The sequence below is a fragment of the Typopeltis vanoorti genome, chromosome 4, assembly GCF_054136105.1.
Source record: "Typopeltis vanoorti isolate ZY-2024b chromosome 4, IOZ_Tvanoo_1.0, whole genome shotgun sequence".
In the NCBI taxonomy this organism is placed as follows: domain Eukaryota; kingdom Metazoa; phylum Arthropoda; class Arachnida; order Uropygi; family Thelyphonidae; genus Typopeltis; species Typopeltis vanoorti.
In genome coordinates, this window is record NC_143552.1 from 65,382,260 (window position 1) to 65,405,882 (window position 23,623).

At 37.5% G+C, this 23,623-nt stretch overlaps 1 protein-coding gene across 1 annotated transcript in view; it reads left to right on the forward strand.

The window, feature by feature from the left end:
- Positions 1-23,623, forward strand: part of LanA (laminin subunit alpha) — a 1,191,635-nt gene that overhangs the window by 936,482 nt on the left and 231,530 nt on the right. Inside the window, exons 46-47 of the mRNA XM_090391815.1 lie at positions 12,792-12,908; positions 18,915-19,100. Of these exons, the coding sequence (XP_090247941.1) occupies positions 12,792-12,908; positions 18,915-19,100 (303 nt within the window). The remainder of the gene's footprint in view (positions 1-12,791; positions 12,909-18,914; positions 19,101-23,623) is intronic.

Below are 23,623 nucleotides of genomic sequence, written 5' to 3' on the forward strand. Positions count from 1 at the left end.
ACAATATACTACTTTCTTTGGCTGCAACACATCAGCTATCATCAACAGTACTCCTCCCCCTGTTCTATCTTCTCTATCCTCCCTGAAAATAGTGTACCCATCACATTCAATTCCAGTGACCACATCTTCTGCTGACAGCCAAGTTTCACTAATGCCTACAACTTTTGGTGAGATTTCACTGACTAATGCCAAAAATTCTTCTCTCTTATTTCGAATGCTTCTAGCATTGGTATACAAAAATTGGTATATCATTGCTCATCTACTTAACTCGTAATTGTCAAAACGAGGCAGCACACACACTATTCTCCCATTGACACTTTTCCTCTTCACAATATCTAATAATGTTCTTAAATCTTTTCCTACCCGATTTATACTACCTCTCAGGTCATTCGTACCCACCATAACTATCATCTTGTCTGCTTCATGCCCTCTCTTTATTGCTAAAGCCACTCTTTCTATTGTCCCATCAGCCAAGCACTCCTCATGCATACCACTCTCCATACCCTTAATCATAGAATCACCATATATTTTACTACTCTTAACATCATTCAAGTCCACACTCATGGACTCATTCTCTACACTATTCAGCATGACTCTCCCAGCTTCATTACTCAACTCTCTATTACTTACGCCCCCACTCTCACTACATCTCATTTCTTCTAGGCCACTTGTGGTTTTATTATATTGACTCCCAATCACTCCCATACTATTTATTACTGAATCATTCACCAAAGACTCACCCATATGTAATCCTGTTCTAGTTACTTCAGCTAAAGTAATCTCTATAGTCCTAATTTCTCTGTTTAACACATTAAACTCCGCTTTAACTTCCAGTATCTCCTTACCGATCACTTCCACTTCCTCATGAAGAAGACGAAGGTCATTTTTCATTTTCATAAACTCCCGCCGAAGTTCTTCCGCTACGGTCCCGATGTCAGCTTCCATTCCTAAACGCTCCAGCCTATCCCGACACTTCTCACATACGTCGACATTTTCGTTCTTCTCATTTTGCCAGACCGACCACAGATCCTTCACATTTTTCGGTGCATACATATAGCAGTTTCCGCAACGCATCCATTGCGAAAAATCCAACGCTGAGCCGGCCTTTCTTGTAGTAGTAGAAGTCCTGCGCGCCGCTGACGTACGTTTCTTGTTGGACGCCATCTTTACACGTTGATATAGTGAAACAAACGGCAGTGAAAACACAATATATACAACACAGTTCTAAATAATAATACCACTGAAGGACACTTGTTTCTAACCGATACACAATTGCAGCACAATTTGTGACAAAAAGCCACACTATATTTAACTTTAAAAACACATTTTCTAGACTAGCTAAACTCGACCGCCACATTTACCAAGGACACTAGCGCCCTATCGACTAATGACCCCTAGTTTTTTGTGTTGGGGGTGGTGGTAGGAGTTTTTGTGTATATATTGGCCAGTATGTGTCTATTTCTGGTAAACAGTGAAGGAATGACTGCCAGAAGGAAGATGTGACAAGTGTATCTAGAAACGGAAGTGTGTTCTACTTTTCAATCTTGATTCTGAATTGTATGTATGTGTTGTTTGTTTAGGTGGCTGAGGAAAGTGTCTAGTGTCTGGCAGCCATGGGGCCTGATAATGAAAACAATGTCACCATATCTAATGGGGCCAGATAGCAATGTTTTTGCTATCTGGCCTAATTTCGTAATTGATTTTTTGGCCAGAAACTCTCACGCTGGTGCATTGTCACAATGGATGATCCACTTGTCAGGCCACAATTCAGGTCTTTTTCTCCTAACAGAATCACATAATCTTTTCAGCACCTCTAAATAGCATTGTTGGTTGACTGTTTGTCCCTATTATTCATAGTAGACTATCCCCTTGTGATCAAAGAAACACACCAGCATGGTCTTTAACTGCGATCGTGACATGCATGCTTTTTTTTTAGACATAGCAAACTTGGTGGTTTTCTAATGTATGCTCTGGCATTTTGTTTCAGGGTTGTACTGGATGCATCAAGTTTTGTCACCCATAATTACTCTCAGTAACATGTGCTTATTTGCAGAAAGATCAGCCGCAACTTGAGGCTGCCGCTGCTTCTGTTTGTTCATGAAGATCCGAGGCACAAACTTCACAGAAATCTTTTGCATACCCTGAAATTACCCTGAATGTTTCTCGATTCATTTGCAATTCATCAGCCATTAATAGCACACTTAATTGTCTGTCAGACCATACCAAATCTCTCACTCTCTTCACATTTGCATCCGTCATTGTTTGTTTTCGGCTGCACACTGCTGGGGTCGTCGTTCACATCTTCTCGCCCACCTTTGAATCTCTTATGCCACTCAGAGACACTCGACTTTTTCATAGCAGCCACACCATATGTCACTTGCAACAGCTCCAATGTTTCAGTGGCAGTTTTGCCAATTTTCACATAAAATTTTATGTGAACACCCTGCTCCAAATTTTGATCAAACATTTTTATGCTAATGTTTACTTGCAGATCTCAATTTTCTTTGCAATAGCCAATTAGCAAATGGTTCTATCAACTTGAGATCTACGCATGCATTAGTTAAAAAAATGTACAAAAACTATTACTCATGTGACTCCAACCAAATCACCAAATGGGCGACACTACACTGCCGTTCATGGAATTAAATTGTCACATCTTTTAGGTTGTATGAACATAACTCTTTTTTTTTATCATCAATAGCACTTCACCTCACTTTTTACCCTTTCTATCTTTATGAAATATATCATACCCTTCCACCTCTATTTCTGTCAGGTTATTATCTACATCCACAAATGTCTCACTTATTCTTATTCCATCAATATTTGGGTAAATGAACTCAATCAATGCAACCATATCTTTTTTTTTTTTTTTTTTTTTTTTTTTGTTTATGATACTTCTAGCATCCATATACAAACATAATTTAGCCAGCAAAGGTTGGTCGATTGATAGAGCCTCTGCTACTAATGGCTCGCAAAAAGTTAAGCAAGTTTGAGCATGGTTAGTAGTTGGAAGGCAGGATCAATCGTTTAATGCTGTTGGCACACTCTCTCTCGATGAGTCCTTGGACTCCCTGGAGGTGTCACATAATAATAATAATAATAATAGCTCATTCCTGGATTTTTAACCAGGTGAGATTTTTACTGATACCACTTGTTAGATATGACTTCTCTATACTTTCCTCAAGACATTTCTCTTTCTTCCTACTCATCCCAGAATCTTGTTCAAATCCAACTGTTTTCCATACATCCCAGGTCATCCCCTTTCCTTTTTGTCTACACATGTATTCAAATCCTCTTGTAGCAAAAACCTTTCCCATGCTTTGTTACCCTGTCCACCCTGAGTCTTCCTGTTTTGCTATTTTTCTTGAAAACTTGTTGTCTCATTCTGTGCAGAGAATTCTTCATTCATAAGTACTACACCAATCTCTCCTTCCTTACTCTCCCTTCTCTTCTTTACCCTCATTCTATGCACTCATTACTTTACCTTCCAGCAGAAGTCTCTTCAAATGACTCACCAAAGCCATTCAAATGCAGTCGATCACTCTTATACAGTTCAATTCTTCCTTCAAACTCATTACACACATTAACAAACAAACTCTCTTTACACATTTCCACTAACATATTGTTCATAGTTCTTGCTCTCTGTCTCATCTCATCACTGTCATACCTAGGCAATGCATTGAACTACCTTTCCTGTTACACTATTATCTTTTATCCTTCTCACCAGCCAAATATCCAAATTTACATTATCCTTGTCCTCAGCCAAGTAATTTGTTCCAACTACCACTACCAATTCCTTTGCTTGCTTACTCCTCATATCCAACACCATAATCATTCTATATTCATTTTTACCTCCCAGAAAACCATCCTTGCATCTTGTTTACTATACCTCTAATAATCGTATTGCCATACAACACTACTCACAGGTCTTTAGTTACCTTTTTCATACCAACATCATTTCACTACTAAAAAACACACATAATAACCACAGTAATGACTATTTAATTCGTAAATATTTCATTCCAAGTTATATTGGGACATCATCAGTACAGTAGTTCAAACAATACTAGTTAGGGCATACAGTTAGGGCGATTGTGGCAATTATGGGATGATATAAATAAAGTTACAATGGAATCTCAATATGCGTGCAGTAACGTGTTATAGAAATAAATTAAATATAACTGAAAAAAAAAAGAAAAAGAAAAAACATAATAAATAAAAAAATAATAAATAAATTAAAAAATATATATATATATAAAGATTATTTTACACAATTTTGTATGACAATTTCCCATACTTTAGGAATAGTAAGAACATCGTTTCGGTTTAAATTTGGTCTGTGTAGTAGGGTTCAGCACTTTCTTTATATAAATGTTCATATTTATATAAAGATCTGTGTAAAGTTTCGACTTCTCCCAATGGATCCTATGGTTTGGATTTTCAACTCTGTGTTGGGAGAGACCAGATTTCTGCAGTTTGAAAAGACGAATGTGGTCTCGATGTTACGAGATGCATTTCTGAACAGACATACCTGTCTGACCAAAGTAAGACAATTTGCAGGAGCATGGGATCTCATAAACACCAGGTAACATCAGAGGTGAGAGTTTGTCCTTAGGAGAAGGTAACAAGTTATAGATTTGGTTGATAGGTTTGTAAGTAGTGGCAAAATTGTATTTCTTCATAATTTTTGAAAGACATTTGGAGATGCCTTTGACGTAAGGTATGGGAATCCTATGGACTTCTTCCTGTCTGGGTTGATGTGTGGGAAAGTGACTGACATCATTTGTTTTTGTCTTCATTCTTCCATACATAACTATAGTTCTCTTCATTTCAGTTCTTCATCTCTCAGTTCTTGTGTTTGTGTAGATTTGTGTTCTGGTCAATGCTTGGAACTCCACATTTATTGTGTCAGCCAATGAATGGCATTTTTTACATTTTATCCTTTGTACTACGGTCATGCTTGGTGAGTGTGGTGGGTCATTCACTGCAGGGGCACTTGCAGCTGACTCCCTGAGATTCCATCTCAGTATGTTATCACTTATTGTTGACCTGGAATGATCCAATTTGTCAACAGTTTGCCAAACAGATAGACCTGTAACATGGCATCCTATCACAATGCCTCTTTTAAACTCCATCAGTTCCCTTCTCTCAGCCATTTCACCTGGACACAGTTGCACTGAATTTGGAGCATCATATTCCTGAAATTTATACCAGCTACACACACGTGACCCGTTACAATGCACCTTGCCTATGGAGGTGTCTGTTGATTTCATTCCAAACAGTGTATATTACTGTGTAAAAAGTGTATACTGATCATCAATCAACAAAAGAATATTCTTTGAAAAACCAAGTGAAATATAAATAAAACAGAAATAAATACACATAACAAGCACAACAAATTGTACATGATGATTTGCTGCTTCATTAATCCACACGTATTCCTGCCATGCATATGTGAATCACATAATCAATATTATATAGTTCATTGGATTAGTCACTCTCTATACCTATTTACTGAGATGCTAAATGCATCTGGAATGATCTTCAGAAGAAGTCTCTTCAAATGACTCACCAAAGCCATTACTGAGTTGCTAAATACATCTGGTGACTGTTTATATTTAGTTAGTTCTTTACATTTCACAGACAGAAAAATTCTTAAGCATGAGAGTGAAAGTGAGAAGAATGGCAGCGAAAGTTGGATGTATGTTACACCAAAAGTACAGAAACAAAGAAAGATAAATGATAGTGAAAGTGAGAAGAAAGATAGTGAAAGCTGGACGTATGTTGGACCAAAAGTACAGAAACAAAGAAGGATGAATGAGAGTGAAAGTGAAAAGAGGTGGTCGAGAGTTAGAAAGTTAGAAAGATTTAATGAGAGAGAGAATGTGTCACTAGATTCGGAAGTTGAATTGGATTGGATGAGGCAAGAAATGAAATGGATGCGGAATGAATTTAAGAGAATTCTGGTCAAAACTATTAAAATAAATCATGACGGCATGAAAGAGTTAACGAAAGATGAGCAAGTGGCGTTGTATGACGACTCTATTATTAAAGGTGTGCTAGAGGATAGAATGCACAATGTATGTTTTCCAGGCGGTAAAATGAGTAGAGTGATCGAGGCATTGGATATAAGGCGGGAGCGAACAAAAGAGTTAATAGTATTAATTGGTACAAACGATTTGAGAGAGAAAAAAGAGCATGTCAGAATGTATATCAGGAGGCTGCTTGGAAGGATAAAAGAGAATAGTATGACAGGAAGGGTAGTCAGTGTGTTGCCTAGGTATATGACTGTGGTGAAATGAGGCAGACGGCAAGGATTATGAATGATATGCTGGCTGAAATGTGTGAGGAGATGGGAGTACAGTTTGTTAATGTGTGGAATGAGTTTGAGGGACGAACTGAGCTGTATGGGAGCGATGGACTGCATTTGAGTGGTTATGGTGTGAGTCACTTGGAGAGACTGCTGCTGGAAGGTAGAGAAGTGAATACAGAGAATGAATCAGATTGAGAAGGGAGTGATGTGGAAGAGCAGGAGAGTAAGACGGGAGAGATTGAAGAAGTGGATATGAATGGGGAAGTGAGTGGTATGAGTATAGAAAATGAGAGAATGGGTGTGCAAGAGGAGCAGGGAAATGGAGAGGCTCAGGGTGGACAGGGGTACACAGCATGAGAGAGGTGGATGCTCCAAGAGGAGGTGAGAGCATATGTAGGCAGGAAAGGAATGGGATGACCAGGGATCAAGAGGAAACAGTTGGAATTGAAAAGGCTTCTAATATTGAAAAGGGTTCTAATCAGAGTCATCTCATCAGAGGATGTAATTATAAATGAGGTGTCAAATCATCCACCATTTGGTGAGAGTGACCATGAGGTGATTGCCTGCGTGGTTGCCAGCACTGCGAGGACCCCTGTGAGAAAAGGGTATATGTAGAACTACATGGGGGGGGGGTGATTATGAAGAGCTCAGGAGACAGCTTGCAGGTGTAGCGTGGAATGAGGAGTTAGCTGGAAAACAGATCAATGCAGCTTGGGGGATTTTCAAAAGCTATCTAGTAGATGCAATGTCTAAATGTATTCCAAGGGTGATAAGGTTAAATAAGGTAGGTGTGAGATGAATAAATAAAGAGATTAAACATGTGATACAGAGAAAAAGGGCATTGTGGAAGCAGCATAAGAGAAGTGAAAATAACCAATTTCATGAGGTCTACAAAGACCAGGCAAGGAGGGTGACGTGGTTGGTGAGAGTAGCTAAAGAGAGGTATAAACAGCAGTTAGCTAATGAAGCCAAAAAGAATCCTAGGGAGTTCTTTCGATATGCAGCCAGCCAAAGAAAGAATCATTATGGAAGGATGACATTGACTGGAGAAAATGGTATAAAGACAGCTGTTGCAGAATATGTGGTGGAGATACTTAAAGAGCAGTTCATAAAGATCTTTCAATCTTGTGAATGTGACTGATTGAGAGCAGTTGATGATGGGGAGGAGAGACTGACTGTAAGTGAGCAAGAGGTGTTTGGGGAGTTGAGTAAACTAGATGTAAATAAGGCTGTGGGACTTGATAATATATCACCGCATATTCTGAAAGAATGTGCCAGGGAGTTGACACCTGCCTTGACATATATTTTTAATACGAGTCTTGCACTTGGTCAAGTTCCTAAGGAGTGGAAGGAGGGCAAGATTGTGCCACTTCATAAAGGAGGTGATCGAACTCAAGCATCAAACTATAAGCCTATCTGTGTGTCAGATAGGTCTCAATCCTCATGTGTCTTCTGTTACATACTGTCTGAGGTAGTTAGCCCTCAAAAACTCAAGAAACTCATTTTCTTTACTTCCAGTAGTTATCTCATCATTCCACTCTATATTGCCATAATTAAAATCACCCATAATGATCATCCTTTTCTTATTTGCTTGGCTAATTTGACTATACATTTCACTATCACCACCATCCACACAACCAGGTCTATAACAACATCCCACGAAGTATTTGATTCTATTCACCTCTATCTCACACCATACTGCCTCAAAACCACTGGCACTATTTCAAAACCACTGGCACTATTGCATCTCTACTTTGTATGGACATAACTCTTTCTCTATCATCAGTAGCACTCCCCTCCCTTTTTACCCCTTCTATCCTCACGAAACACATCATTCCCTTCCATCTCTATTCCTGTCAGGATGTCATCCTCTTCCAACCATGTCTCACGTATTCCGACAATCTTTGGGTAAACAGACGCAATTAGTGCATCCATTTCATCTGCCTTGTTTCTTATACTTCTAGCATTGGTATACAAACACAACAGCTCATTTCTAGATCTACAGCTAGTTCCACTGATATCACTCATTCGATGTGATCTCTCCATGCTAGACTGGGGCCATTTCCCTTTCTGCTTCTTCATATTAGAACACTTTTCAATTCCAACTGTTACATCTTGATCCCTGGTCATCCTATTCCTTTCCTGCCTACACATGCTCTCAACTCCTCTTGGAGCATCCACCTCTCTCACGCTGTGTACGCCTGTCCACCCTGAGCCTCCCTGTTTCCCTGATTCTCTTGCACACCAGTGCGTGGGAAATTGTGAAAGAATATTTCTTATCAGCAATGTTAAGTTGTATACCACAAGTGAAGAAGAGGACGCAATTTGGAGTGAAGTGGATGACAAACAATATTAAACAGGAATTGCGTGCGAAAAAGAGGCTATGGAAGAGATATAAAGAGACAGGTGAAGAGATGCATGAGGAATATAAGACACAGGCCAGAAGAGTGACTAGTGTGGTAAGGAAAGCGAAATTGGAATATGAGAGGAGATTGGCCCTAAGATCCAAAGAAAATCCTAGGGAATTTTTTAGCTATGTGGCCAGTAGGAGGAGAAATGACTGTGGAAGAACGATATTGTGGGATAAAAATGGGAATAGAGTGACTGATGCAGAGGACATAGTGGAATTGTTCAATGAACACTTTATTGGAGTATTTCATCCTAGAGGAGTCAGTTTTAATGCTAGAGGAATAGGACTGGTACGAGGTCTGGAGGTACAGGAGGAGAGTGTGTTTCAGATACTGAGTACTCTGGATGTCAGTAAAGCTGTGGGACTGGATGGTATTTCGCCACGAGTTTTGAGAGAATGTGCTATGGAACTGACAGTGCCTTTAAGCTGGCTTTTCAATGAAAGTCTGGCTTTGGCAAAGGTGCCCAGGGAATGGAAGGAAGGTAAGATAGTGCCATTGCATAAGGGAGGTAACAGACTAGAAGTGTCTAATTATAGGCCAGTCTGTGTATCATCAGTAGTTGTTAAGATCTTGGAGAAAGTAGTGAGGGACCGTGTACAGCATTGGGCAGATGAGGGTAATGTTATCTATGAGAATCAACATGGATTTGTGAAAGGACGCTCTTGTTTTAGCAATATGCTAGCCTTTTATAATAAAGTTACAAGAACATTAGATGAGGGACAGGCATATACTGCAATTTTCTTAGACTTGGCGAAGGCATTTGACAGGGTGCCACATGATAACCTGATATTTAAGTTGCAGCACATGGGTCTGGATGTCAGATTGGTCAACTGGATTCAGGATTGGCTGTCTGATAGGTATCAGAGAGTTGTGTATGGTGGAGCAGTTTCCAGGAAGCAGAGGGTTACAAGTGGGGTCCCACAGGGCTCAGTACTAGGACCTATATTGTTTAACCTTTATATCAATGACATAGCCAGTGGATTGCAGGAGGATGTTCAGTTGTTTGCGGATGATGCGAAGCTGGGAAGGATTATTAGTAATAGTGCAGATGTGGTAGCCCTGCAAGAGGATTTAAATAAGCTAGATAGATGGGCAAATGAATGGGGGTAACTGTCAGTTTAATGGAGCAAAATGTAAGGTCTTGAGGTTTGGGAAACATCGATGGGATGCTGCATACTCTATGGGAGGAGTTATACTGGAGGAAGTAGGGGAGACAAGAGATCTGGGGTTGATGATTGATAGAAACCTGAAGTTTAGGGGACATATTGCAAAGGTGGTGAAGGTAACACAGAGGATTGCTGCTATTATGAGAAGGACACTGACCTGCAGAGATAAAAGGGTTATCATTCCGTTGTATAAGTCTCTGATCAGACCACACTTGGACTATTGTTCTCAGATTTGGTCCCCAGGATTTGAAGGGGATAAATTAACTGTGGAAAGGATACAAAGACGGATGACAAAGATGGTTTCAGGACTGTACAAGGATAGTTATGAGGATCGGCTGAGAGAATGTGGACTGCAGAGTTTGGTGGATAGAAGAAGGAGAGGTGATATGATTGAGACTTTTAAACTGTTGAGAGGTGGTTACAGGGTTGACACTGGGGAGTTCTTTCGCTTGGTTGATCAGCAGGAAGGAGTGATGACAAGAGGCCATCCCTGGAAGTTACGAAAGGAAACTGTGAGCAAGAGGGTAAGGAGTGGTTTCTTTGTGTGGAGGGTGGTTGAGCCGTGGAATGCATTGCCTGATGGAGTGGTGGGAGTGAGAATGGTCAGTGAGTTTAAAGAGTGGTATGATGAACTTTGTGTTTCTCAGGGGGGGGACCTCCCCTCGATGAGTCTTGACAGACTTTATGTCTTAGGAAGGACCTCCCTCGATGAGTCTTTTGACTCCTTGGAGGCCTGAATAATAATAATAATAATAATAAATACTACTCACTTCCCCATTCATATCCACTTCTTCAATCTCTCCCATCTTACTCTCCTGTTCTTCCACATCACTCCCCCTCTCGATCTGATTCATTCTCTCTATTCACTTCTCTACCTTCCAGCAACAGTTTCTCCAAGCGATTCACACCATAACCACTCAAATGCAGTCCATCGCTCCCATACAGCTCACTTCATCCCTCAAACTCATTCCACACATTAACAAACTGTACTCCCATCTCCTCACACATTTCAGCCAGCGTATAATTCATAATCTTTGCTCTCTGCCTCATTTCACCGCAATCATATGCCTAGACAACACACTGACTACCCTTCCTGTCACACTATTCTCTTTTATCCTTCGAAGCAGCCTCCTGATATGCATTCTGACATGCTCTTTATCCTCTCTCAAATCATTTGTACCAATTAACATTATTAACTCTTTTGCTCGCTCCCTCAAATCCAATGCCTCAATCACTTTACTCATTTTACCGCATGGAAAACATACCTTGTGCATTCTATCCTCTAGCACACCTTTAATAATAGGTGCAAAATCCAGTAGTATAACCTATTGTGCGTACAATAACTGACTGAGGAAATGTGGTCTTCAGAGTTGAATATGTGTCGAGAGGGAAAAAAATTGTACCATTTGTGCCATTTTGGACACATGTTACAGAAAATGGACAAATGGTAGAAGCATATATATAAGCAGGTAAGGAAATCTTACGGTATAAACAAAAATGATCTCACCCAAGTTAATTTTACCTGTGATTAGGAATAATATGAGATCCTGGTCTTGCTGATACCTGGTTTTTTCCAGTATGTTGTTAGCTTGCAAAATAGATTACCAGTGGAGGCTCTGAGAATCTTCAGTGGCTGTTTTCAAAGAGTGGAAATATTTAGGAATTGCATGACTTGAAAGAGGCCTTCATTTGATTAATCCTTTACTCCATGCAGGAAAGCCAACGGCTCTTTGATGGAGGGCCTGCATTATAATGACAACAATATATGATGTTTTTTGGAAATTATGGAGACAACTACCGTGTTTGAATAAAAACTTTAGTTTACTATTACTAAAATTTTACAATTCGACGTTTCGACCTTTATGTTAAGGTCATCTTCTGGAGCGTACAAATATACACAGGAAACAAGCTATACTACAATCATACTGGTTCGATTGTAGTATAGCTTGTTTCCTGTGTATATTTGTACGCTCCAGAAGATGACCTTAACATAAAGGTCGAAACGTCGAATTGTAAAATTTTAGTAATAGTAAACTAAAGTTTTTATTCAAACACGGTAGTTGTCTCCATAATTTCCAAAAATGCATTCGGATCACCGTGCAAGCCTAAAAGAAAGGAATATATGATGTTCATCCTCATACCTTAAAGATCAATGCAATCTTTGAAATTTTTGAAAATTAAGAAAGCCAGTGATTTGTCATTTTGGAGAAATAGGGTTTGTAACAGTTCTTCTTATTATAATAAAACATCATATAACAGAAATCTATTTTTACATTGGATTTGAATTTGAGTTATTATTAGTATTATTTCAAAGCATTCATATTTCAGGATTCATTGATAGAGTGGGGGGAAATGACTAAACTGCAGCATGCATCACAATTGCCTCACTTGATCACATTCAGATAAATTAAAGATGCCAAGAAATTATATTCTTGGTTTAATCCTTTAACCAAGTGTAAGCACACAAAGTTTGCATGTGAAATAATTGCACGAGTGGACAAAATCATATCCCATTGCATTGTGGGATACTAAGGCAAATGATTTGAAGTCATAATAGCCTCTATATACAAGTTGCCCAGTTGTAAAGTTACTTTGTGTGCAAACTTGGTTTGCTTAAACTCAAATAAAGGATTAAACCAAGAATGGGAATTAAACCTATATTAAACCAAGAATATAATATCTTGACATCTTTAATTTATACAATAGTATAATCGAGTATGGAAAAACTTTCAAAATCACATTCAGAGTTGGTGCACTTACTGCCCACTACGTAATAATAATACGTTCTTCATTGCTATCTTGATTGATATCGTTGAATTCAAATATTTCTGATGTTTTAAATTTTAATGCAGTTTTGGATGTGTACAAAACAGTTCATTTTATTTTTTTTCAAATAATCAGAGCTTGGACCTCGATTAATAGGAGCTAAAGAAGGAGTACTTGTAGTAGCTTTACAGAATGGAAAAGCAACACGAGGATTAGATATTATCAACAAAGATTTGGATAAGCTTCCTTTACGTAAGTATCTTATGATATTGGTTATTGATGTGACTTAATTTTTTAATATTTTGGGATTTTGAACTGTGGGGAAGGACTAGTTTAAAAATTAGTTGGGAAGAGATGTTTAGACAGTAAGTTTGGCAAGTGCAAGAAGAATTAATGTTATGGGAGATTTTAACTACAGTAATATGAATTGGAGAGAGGAAGATGCATGTAGCAATAGGGGAATGGAATTTCTAGAATTCTTGAGGGACAAATATCTTAGGCAACATGTAACAGAGGGAACGAGAGGTTCATGAGTTTTGGATTTGGTTATAGCATCAGAAGAGTTGATAATAACTGAGATGACATCTCTCCCACCAGTTGGAGAGAGTGACCATATGATTTTGACTTGGAAAATAAATAGGCATTCAGGGGTATCAAAGAGACAGGAACTTATGTGAAATTATAAGACAGGTGATTATAATAGTCTAAGAGGTCAACTTGGGGAAGTTTCATGGAGGGAGGAATTGGAAGGCCGGGATATCATTAGTGCGTGAGAAATTATGAAAGAATATTTGTTAGCAGCAATAGTAAGTTGTATACCACGAGTGAAGAAGAGGACACAATTTGGAGTAAAGTGGATGACAAACAATATTAAACAAGAATTGCATGCGAAAAAGAGACTATGGAAGAGATATAAGGAGACAGGTGAAGAGAAGATGCATGAAGAATATAAGACACAGGACAGAAGAGTGACTAGTGTGGTAAGGAAAGCGCAACTGGAATATGAGAAGAGATTGGCAATAAGATCCAAAGAAAATGCTAGGGAATTTTTTGGCTTTGTGGCCAGTAAGAGGAAAAATGACTGTGGAAGAATGATATTTTGGGATAAAAATGGGAATAGAGTGACTGATGCAGCAGACATAGTGGAATTGTTCAATGAACACTTTATTGGAGTATTTCATCCTAGAGGAGTCAGTTTTAATGCTAGAGGGACAGGGCAGGTTTGAGGTTTAAAGGTACAGGAGGAGAGTGTGTTTCAGATACGGAGTACTCTGGATGTCAGTAAAGCTTTGGGACTGGATGGTATTTCACCACGAGTTTTGAGAGAATGTGCTAGGGAACTGACAGTGCCTTTAAGCTGGCTTTTCAATGAAAGTCTGGCTGCGGGAAAAGTGCCCAGGGAATGGAAGGAAGGTAAGATAGTGCCATTGCATAAGGGTGGTAACAGACTGGAAGTGTTTAATTATAAGCCAGTTTGTGTGTCATCAGTAGGTGAAGGTAACACAGAGGATTGCTGCAATAATGAGAAGGACACTAACCTGCAGAGATAAAAGGGTTATCATTCCATTGTATAAGTCTCTGATTAGACCACACTTAGACTATTGTTCTCAGATTTGGTCCCCAGGATTTGAAGGGGATAAATTAACTGTAGAAAGAGTGCAAAGATGGATACAAAGATGGTTTCAGGCCTGTACAGTTTTGGTTATGAGGATCGGCTGAGGAAATGTGGACTGCAGAGTTTGGTGAATAGAAGAAGGTGAGGTGATATGATTGAGACTTTTGAACTGTTGAGAGGTGGTTACAGGGTTGTCACTGGGGAGTTCTTTTGCTTGGTTGAACAGCGGGAAGGAGTGATGACAAGAGGCCATCCCTGGAAGTTACAAAAGGAAACTGTGAGCAGAGGGTGAGGAGTGGTTTCTTTGCATGGAGGGTGGTTGAACCGTGGAATGCATTGCCTGATGGAATGGTGAGAGCGAGAACGGTCAATGATAAGTAGTGGTATGATAGACTTTGTGTTTCTTAGGGGGGGACCTCCCCTCGATGCGTCTTGACAGACTTTATGTTCTTAGGAAGGACCTCCCACGAAGAGTCTTTTGACTCCATGGAGGCCTGAATAATAATAATAATAATAATAGATTATACAAGATGCTTATTTTGAATTAACCACCAACCATAATCATTGCTCTTTGGTTAACTTCAAATGTAAATTCAGATCCTGTAATTCAGGAATATATATTTTCATGTTCAGCTTTCACTAACTATGTCATCTGCACTGAAGCGAAAACCAACAAAATATTTATGACATTTGTCATAAATTAATATTACACTATTCAAAAGGCATGGTATATCCAACATGCTTATATCTAAGTTTTAAAAGAGGTATACTATTAGTAGACATGCATTTTTGGAAATTATGGAGACAACTACCGTGTTTGAATAAAAACTTTAGTTTACTATTACTAAAATTTTACAATTCGACGTTTCGACCTTTATGTCAAGGTCATCTTCTGGAGCGTACAAATATACACAGGAAACAAGCTATACTACAATCATACTGGTTCGTTAAAGACACTGACTAACCACTACCACAATTGTTGGCCTGACCTCTGGTGGAAAAAAAAAAAAAAAATTATACATCAACGCTAAAGTCCTATTATTTGTGTTGTCTACTATATACATATATTAACATTATATTAACATCATTCCAGCCAGTTGGAGTGGAATGGTTTCTAATAATAGCCGATTGGCTAGAGTCCTGACTTGTGTTGAATCTTTCAAATTAGGTTGGCTGAATGTGTGCCATCCAGATCCTTGGAATTTTCATGCCATCTTTATTGTTGATATTTGGGTGGTTTATCAGGATTTCGCAGGATTCTTTAAATTTTCTTTCGTACCATGTTTTTGTGCGGTGTATGGAGCAGGTGCTTTTCCAGTTGATTTGGTGTAAGGTGTTGAGTGCGTGGTCTGAGAGGCCTGCTTCACCATAATGGTTGTATTTAATGTGTCTAATGTGTTCTTTTTTGCGTATAGGGATTGTCCGTCCTGTTTCACCAATGTACGGTAAGTTACAGGTGCAGCGGATGCAATAGACTCCAGGATGTGCTAATGGGAGGAGAGGGTCCTTAGAGGAGCTGAATATGGTTTTAAGTTTAGTGAGTGGTTTAAAGGTGGCATTAAGGTTATAATGTTGTAGGATTCTGTTTTATTATGTTTTATTCTGTATTAGTAGACATATCGATACAATGTTAATAATGGAAAAAACTCACGTACAAAGATTATTTAATAGTATAATTTTCGCCTGTGTGTCACAGGCATCTTCAGTACATCGACACAGAGGCGAAAATTATACTATTAAATAATCTTTGTATGTGAGTTTTTTCCGTTATTAATTTTGTATCGATATATGTACTGAAGATGCCTCTTATACACAGGCAAAAATTATACTATTAAATAATCTTTGTACGCGAGTTTTTTCCGTTATTAATTTTGTATCGATGCTTATATCTATTAGAGCATCTCTTAAAGTCACACTACCAGAAGTATTGTTTCAAACTCATTAGTGCTTGCAGTATTAATGAGTTTGAAAATATGGTTTTACAAAATAGTACACAGTCCTTTCTTGATTCTGACAATGACCATTTATCATTTTAATCATTATCATTACTAAGAAAGTGCTATACATTGCTCCACAATAGTTTTGTAGAACAGTTTTGACAAAATGCATTATAAGTTATACACAATAAGTTATAAGTTATACGTTTGTCTACTAGAGGCTCATAAGGTGTGTAGTGTAGGAAAGGAGCTCTGGAAAAGATAAGTGTATTTTCAGTAATAATCGACAATATTTCTTGAATATTAGTGGAGTATTTATTTTTGAGAATGAGGTGTGTCTGCGTGATTTCTTAAATTATTAGATTTATTATTTTTTAGATTTATTTAGTGTAGCTTGATCGGTAACTGTTGAGTATTCTGATGCTATGACCACATGCAACACTCTCAAACCTGCTTTCCTCTCCATTACATGCTATCTCTGGTAATTATCTCTTATAAATTGCATTTATTCTCTTCCTGTGCTCATCACTCCTAACAATCTAAGCCCCCCCCCCTTGTTGAACTCCCCCCATAATAATCACTCTACCTGCAGTCATCGTGCTAATTTGCCAATGCCTGCCATCTACGAAGGTGGTCTGAAAGGGCCTCAACCATAGATGGCAACACTATCGGCACGATTTTTTTTTTCTAAATTGGTACATCTGTCATAAGCATCCATGTGAAATTGCAAGTCATTCTATCAAGTAGTTTGTTTTTATTTTTAATTTATTTCTTTTTGTCTGAAGCAAAAGTGTTGTCTGTATCCCTTGAAATGGATAAAATTTAGTATCATGTGGTTATAAAATTCTTTGTAAAAGAAGGTTTAACACCAAAAGAAATTCATTTCAAGTTCATAAAAGTTTATGAGCACTCTTCTCCTTCGTTTTTGACAATTAAGAAATGGGCTGCTGAGTTTAAACATGGCCCTACCAGCCTTGGAGATGATGCACTTGAAGGACATCCAAATAGTGTAACAACACCTGAAATCATTGATCAAGTGCACGATATGGTATTGGATGACCGGCGCATCAAAGTGTGAAATTTCTGAGAATATAGGCATTTCAAAAGAATATGTAGGATATATTTTGCATGAAGAATTGCAAATTAAAAAGCTTTGCGCAAGATGGATGCCGAGCTTGCTCACAGCAGATCAAAAACACACTTGCATGAAAATCTCTGAACAGTGCTTGGAGTATTTTAACAAGAATAAAGCTGATTTTGTGCATCGGTTCCATCAGTAGGAAAGGTCATGGCATCTGTGTTTTTGGATGATAAAGGCATTTTGTTTATTAATTATCCTGAAAAGAATAAAACAATAACTGGGGAATATTATTCTGATCTTTTAACCGACCAGATGAAAAAATTCATGAGAAAAGACCCGGTTTGCAGAAGAAAAAAATTATCTTTCATCAGGACAATGCACCTGCCCACATTTTGGCAATGGGAAAATTAAGAGATCTGCACTATGAATTGTTGGAACATCCACCTTATTCCCCAGATTTGGCTCCCTCTGACCTCTATCTCTTCCCAAAACTAAAACTCTTCCTCATTTGTCAACGTTTTTCTTCGAATCAAGAGGTGATTGCAGCTGTAGAGGGCTGTTTATCAGATCTTACAAAAACCATTACAGGGATGGAATAATGGCACTGGAGTATCGCTTGAATAAATGTATTAGTCTTAAGTGAGATTATGTTGAAAAATAAAAATAATTTTTAAATTATAAATTTGTTTTTTCATTGTTAGGCCAAGAACTTTTTATTCAGACCACGCTTGTACATTCCCCCCCTTTATCCCTAGATTAAAGCAGCATAACTATATATTTCCTTATGTTTGCCTAGTGTCTAACTCACACCACACCAGATAGCTTCAAATGAACTATCTTCTGTTTCCCCACCCCATTCTCCTGATATGCATCTACTCTTTTTTGGGGTTCAATTCTTCTGCTGTCATTAGAAAATCCTTCCCCCTCCCTATTCTGTTCCTTCTGTCCTCTCTGAAAATATTGCATCCTTTGCGTTCTGTAATCATGACTATGTCATCCTTATCAATCATGTTTAGTATAACTATAACTTTTGATCAAGTTGAGCTGACCAATGCCAAAAACTCCTATTCCTTATTCCAAATACTTTTATTTGGAATAAGGAATAGGATACATAAACATTAATACCCCCTAATCCCACTACTTTCCTTACTGTGTTGATGCTTGAGAAGAAATTTCCAGACATCTTTTACATACTCCTTTTAATCCCTTCCTCAAGGGGGAAAAACTTGATACTACCTCTAATCCAAATTATTATAATAATTTAAAGAGTTAGCTAACAATTAATTATTTAAGAGTTTATAGACTGAATGTGAATAGTTGTTGGATTCTTGATGGCAGGTTTTGCAACAAATTATCCACCATAGTAAAGGTAATACAGAGAGTGCTTGTTCTGTAGGGGAGTAGGTTTCACTACACAACAATATATTAGGGAACCTTCTTCTACTGCCAAGGAGAACTAAGGTACAAACTATGCTGTCTGACTGACCTGTAAGTTGACTTTCCACTGCAGTTAGATAATTAAGGGGATTGCTGTAATTTATAAATAGTTTTATAATATTAAAATAATTACATTATATAGTTACCTGTCTTCTAATATTTTTGACATAGTACTCTGAATTTCTTAGGTGCAATTGGTCTCCTTTCTGGATTTGCTGCCAATAATTCCGCTGAGGCTGATGCTGAAGCAAAACAAGCACTTGACAAGATTCAGGATATAGTTGATAAAGTTCCAGAAGATGCTGCAAGAGCAAAACAAGTTCCTAAAGATTTTGAAGATGCAAAACAAGCAATTAGAGCTGCAAATAATCATTGTGCGTTTCTTTTTTTTTTCTCTTTCTTCTTTTTTTTTATTAGTCTAAAATACCTATAATTAAGAGTTTTATAGTTTATCTTTTCTGCAATATGTGGAATTGAATATTAACTAGCAGGTAGTGAAAAACATTTAACACAACTACAGTGATAATCTGTTTTCTTTTTGAATAGTAGAAAAATCATTTCTTTCAAATTGTATTTTTGAAATATTCTCCTAAAATATCTAATGACATGAATGCCTTATGTGTGATATGTGTATTTTTTCAAAAAAAAAAAAAAAAAACAAGTTGAGGTAAGCATCTCTACAGCAAAATGGAGAGTTCTGTATAGCAATAGTTAAATGTAGTTAAACTGCTTATGCCATCTTTGTCATGCATTTCTCTTATTGAAAGAAATAATCTGGTAATGAGAAAGATATATTTTGCCATGTTTTATTATTGTTATTATTATACAGGTATCTCAAGGAATGCCAAAGACTCTTTAAAAAGTTTCACTCCATGCTCATATTGTTTATCATATTTAGCCTAAATTTGTATGCAGATGATGCATTCACCATTCCCACTGGCAGCCCATTCCACTCCATGGAGAAAATTCCATTCCCTGCACTCTGCTAATTGCACTCTTACTCAGCTTCCAGACATGATATGCATTTATTATGTTCTCTTCCACTTCACGCTGAAAGATTTCATTCAGCATATCTTACAAAATTTTTTCAGCAGTTGATTACATCTCTATTATGGTAATGGATTTTTTGCTTATTCACCTAGGAATTATAGTCCACATTTCCTGATATTCGTGTTCTAAATGATATAGTTCCATTAGCATTTTAGTTATCATCTGTATGATTGCCAGTGTTTCCTCATCTCTTCAATAATCCTTTAGACTAGATTAGAATAAAGTAGTCCTGATGTAGTCATATCAGAGCCTTGTAATAGTCACCTTACACACTCCATCTGCAAACATCATATGCAAATTGAACATCAATCATTCCAAGTCAGAACCTCTCAATGGACTGGTCATCATAAATCTCTTAAATTTCACTCCCCACTCCTCCGTACTCTCTCTTAACGTAGCTTCCTCAGTGAGAGGGTGTAGCACCATGTTCTCTCTGTTGGTGGTTTTCCTTTTTGTTTCTGCATAGCCATGTGAACCTGTCCATGATCTTATATCTTGAAGCCATGTCCTTTGTTTTTTACCTCTTGATCCTTTTCCCATAATTTTTCCTTCTAAAACTGTTAGTATCCTCAGTCCTGCCGAACCTCTCAGTACATGTCCTGCCAATCTCACCTTTCTCTGGATCATTTCCTGTAATAAAGATCTCTGTGTTCTCATTTTCTGTAGGACATCAGCATTTGTCACATCCTTTCCTTTAGTGTTATATGGTGATCAGCATTCATTTTACACAAATTTAGGACTCTACAAACGTTTTATAAATAACTATTTTAATTTTCCACATTCCGACCTTCATATTAAGGTCATCATCTTGAATATATAAAATATACTATAATTTTATAAAATAAAAAGGAAAATAAAATAAAATTACAATAAATAAATGAAATGAAATAAATTAACTACATCAAAGCTACATCAATGTTTTTCTGATGTTGCTTATTTAAGGCAACATCAGATTCTTTCATATAGATAGTTTTTTTTACAGTGAAAAAAAATGATGTCCTAATTTAACATGGCAATTGTTATATTAGAATATGTGCTTTCCATATGCTTGGGAGTTTTAGACCATCATTATTGTTAAGATTAGAGTGATTGATAACAATCTCAGGCCTCCTTAAATTTATGTATATACCATGAAGATACTTTCAGGTGCAAACTTTTTTTGCACACACTTGGATAAAGGATTAAACTAAATTGATTATAGTCTGACCAAGTGAAAAATAAACTTTCAACATCTTTCTCTAAATCCAGAGTAATTTAATAAAAAGGTGGCACACCGTTTGGCAGCTCTTATAGGAGGAAATGACCTTGCTAATGCTTCTGCCTTGGTATCTCCACTTGGGCCTGGCTCCCACTGAAGAGACCTCAATAAAAGTTGAAACTAGTCTGGGTAGTGGCCCTTCCCTTAATGCATAACATTATACATATCTGCAAGGAGATGTGTTTTGCATTATGGGAGATACTGAGATAGGAGTGTTGGTAGTTTGCTCCACCTTTGCAAGGAGTTGCCCGGTGTTGTACCACTTTACCCCAGTCCTGAAGATACTTTCAGGTGCAAACTTTGTTTGCACACACTTGGATAAAGGATTAAACTAAATTTATTATAGTTTTACCTATGTTCCTTTTTTATTTAAAGTACATATTTATATTATACATTTTCAGAACTTGACTGACTATTATGCTGGGGGGGGGGGGGAGGACATCAAAATCTTTGAGGCATTGAGGTGTTGCATGATCCAAAAAATGTTGGGAAACACTGGTTTAGAAAGAATATCAGCTCGGGTGTTGCATGAATGTGCAAAAGAATTGTCAATGCCTCTTAGTTGGTTATTTAACTTAAGTTTGAACTTTGGTATGGTCCTTAGGGAGTGGAAGGAAGGCAAAGTATAAATAGTTTCTTTGCATAAAGGTGGCTCTAAAACTGCACTAGTTAATTACAGACCAATCACCATCTCGGGAGTGGTGATAAAAGTATTGGAAAAGTTGGTTAAAGACAAAATTCAAGAATGGGTGGATCAGGATATGATACTATATAGGGGCCAACATGGTTTTGTTAAAGGTCGATCCTACCTTAGCAATTCACTAACTTTTTATAATAGAAAGACATCTGAGTTGGACACAGGAAATGGCTACACAGTGGTACTTCTGGATTTTGCTAATGGGCAAAAGTTATGGATCTCAGTTCAATGTGGAAAAGTGTAAAGTTATGCATTTTGGGATTAAAAGATTACCAGCTGTGTACTACATTGATGGAACGGTACTCCAAGAGATTGATAAGACTAGAGACTTAGGGATGTTGGTGGATAGGGAGATGAAGTTCAGGGGACACATTGCCCACGATTGCACATAGGATTACTTGGTTATTGAGGAACACACTAACATCCAGAGATAAAGAGGTTATTATTCCCCTTTATAAAGCGTTGATACTTCCACATTTGGATTACTGTGCTCAGGACTAGTCACCTGGATTCCTTGGGGATGAGAGGTTGTGGAAAGGGTTCAAGGAGAGTGATTAAGTTGGTGAGTGATGTAAAAAATTGTCCCTACATTGATAGATTGAGAGCTTGTGGATTGCATAGGTTGCTTGATATGCAGAGAAGAGGGGATATGATAGAAACATTTAAATTACTAAAAGGTGCTTATAAGATTTATGGAGCGAAAATGTTTCAGCTGTGTGATAGTGATGGAAGAACAATAGATCATCCCTGGAAATTAAGGAAAAGTGTGATTAATAAGGGTGTGAGAACGAGGCTTTTTGTGTGAAGGGTGGTAAATGAGTGGAATGCATTGCCTGACTCAGTTGTGAGTTCTTCATCTGTAAATGAATTCAAGAAGAGATATGATAGATATTGTTTTGATAGTTTGGGTCTCCCGCTCTGAGTCTACTGACTCCATGGAGATACCTGTAATAATAATAATAATACTTTTATCCAATGTTTTATATCTTAATCTTTCTTCTTCATTTGCTCCTCTTTTCCATGTTCTTCTTTAATAGATAAGGTTCATTACTTCTTGTGTTATCCATGGTTTTTTCTTTCTTTCTTCTTGTTTATTGATGTGGTTTTTAGCAGATGTTATGATAGCTGCTTGTAGTCTGTTCCCCTGAGGGAGAGTTCATTTTCGTTTTGAAACTGTGCAAACAGCAGTTCTGAAACAGTTATGTTAAATTTTGATTTTACTATTGGATTTTGTACCATTTGCAGATCCCACTTTAGGGGTTGACTTCTTTTTATTTTTATTGTTTTTAAGCAAATATTCATCTTCATTAAGACCAGTCTATGATCAGATCCACTGTCAGCACTTGGCATCACCTTTGAGTTCCATATTCCATTGAAGTAACGTTTACTGATCACAATATAGTCTAATTGATTTTAGTATCTTCCATCGGGACTTTCCTGGGTGTATCATGCTGTTGATTTTTGCTCAAAATAAGTGTTATTTATGATGAGACTGTGCTTGTTACAGAAATCAATCAGTTTTTGTCCTCTTTCATTCCGAATTCCAAGTCCAAATGGACCCACGTGTGTAGATGTTCTCTCTGATCCAACTTTTGCATTCCAGTCATCCATAACACAGATAACTCAATCTTTCTTGCCTCCAACTTCTTTTATACACCATTCTATTTCATCATACATGTTATCTATTTCTGCTTCCTCATTCTGTTCTGTAGGAGCATATATTTGAATGATCAGCATATCTCTAGGTTTAGACTTCACTAGAATTGCCATTACTCTATCTGATTTTTTGATGACACGAATAATGTTTTTATTAGTTTTTTCTCTCTACAATGAATGCTACACCTCTCTCGATGTTTCACCATCTGACGTATATACTTTATATATCTTGCCAT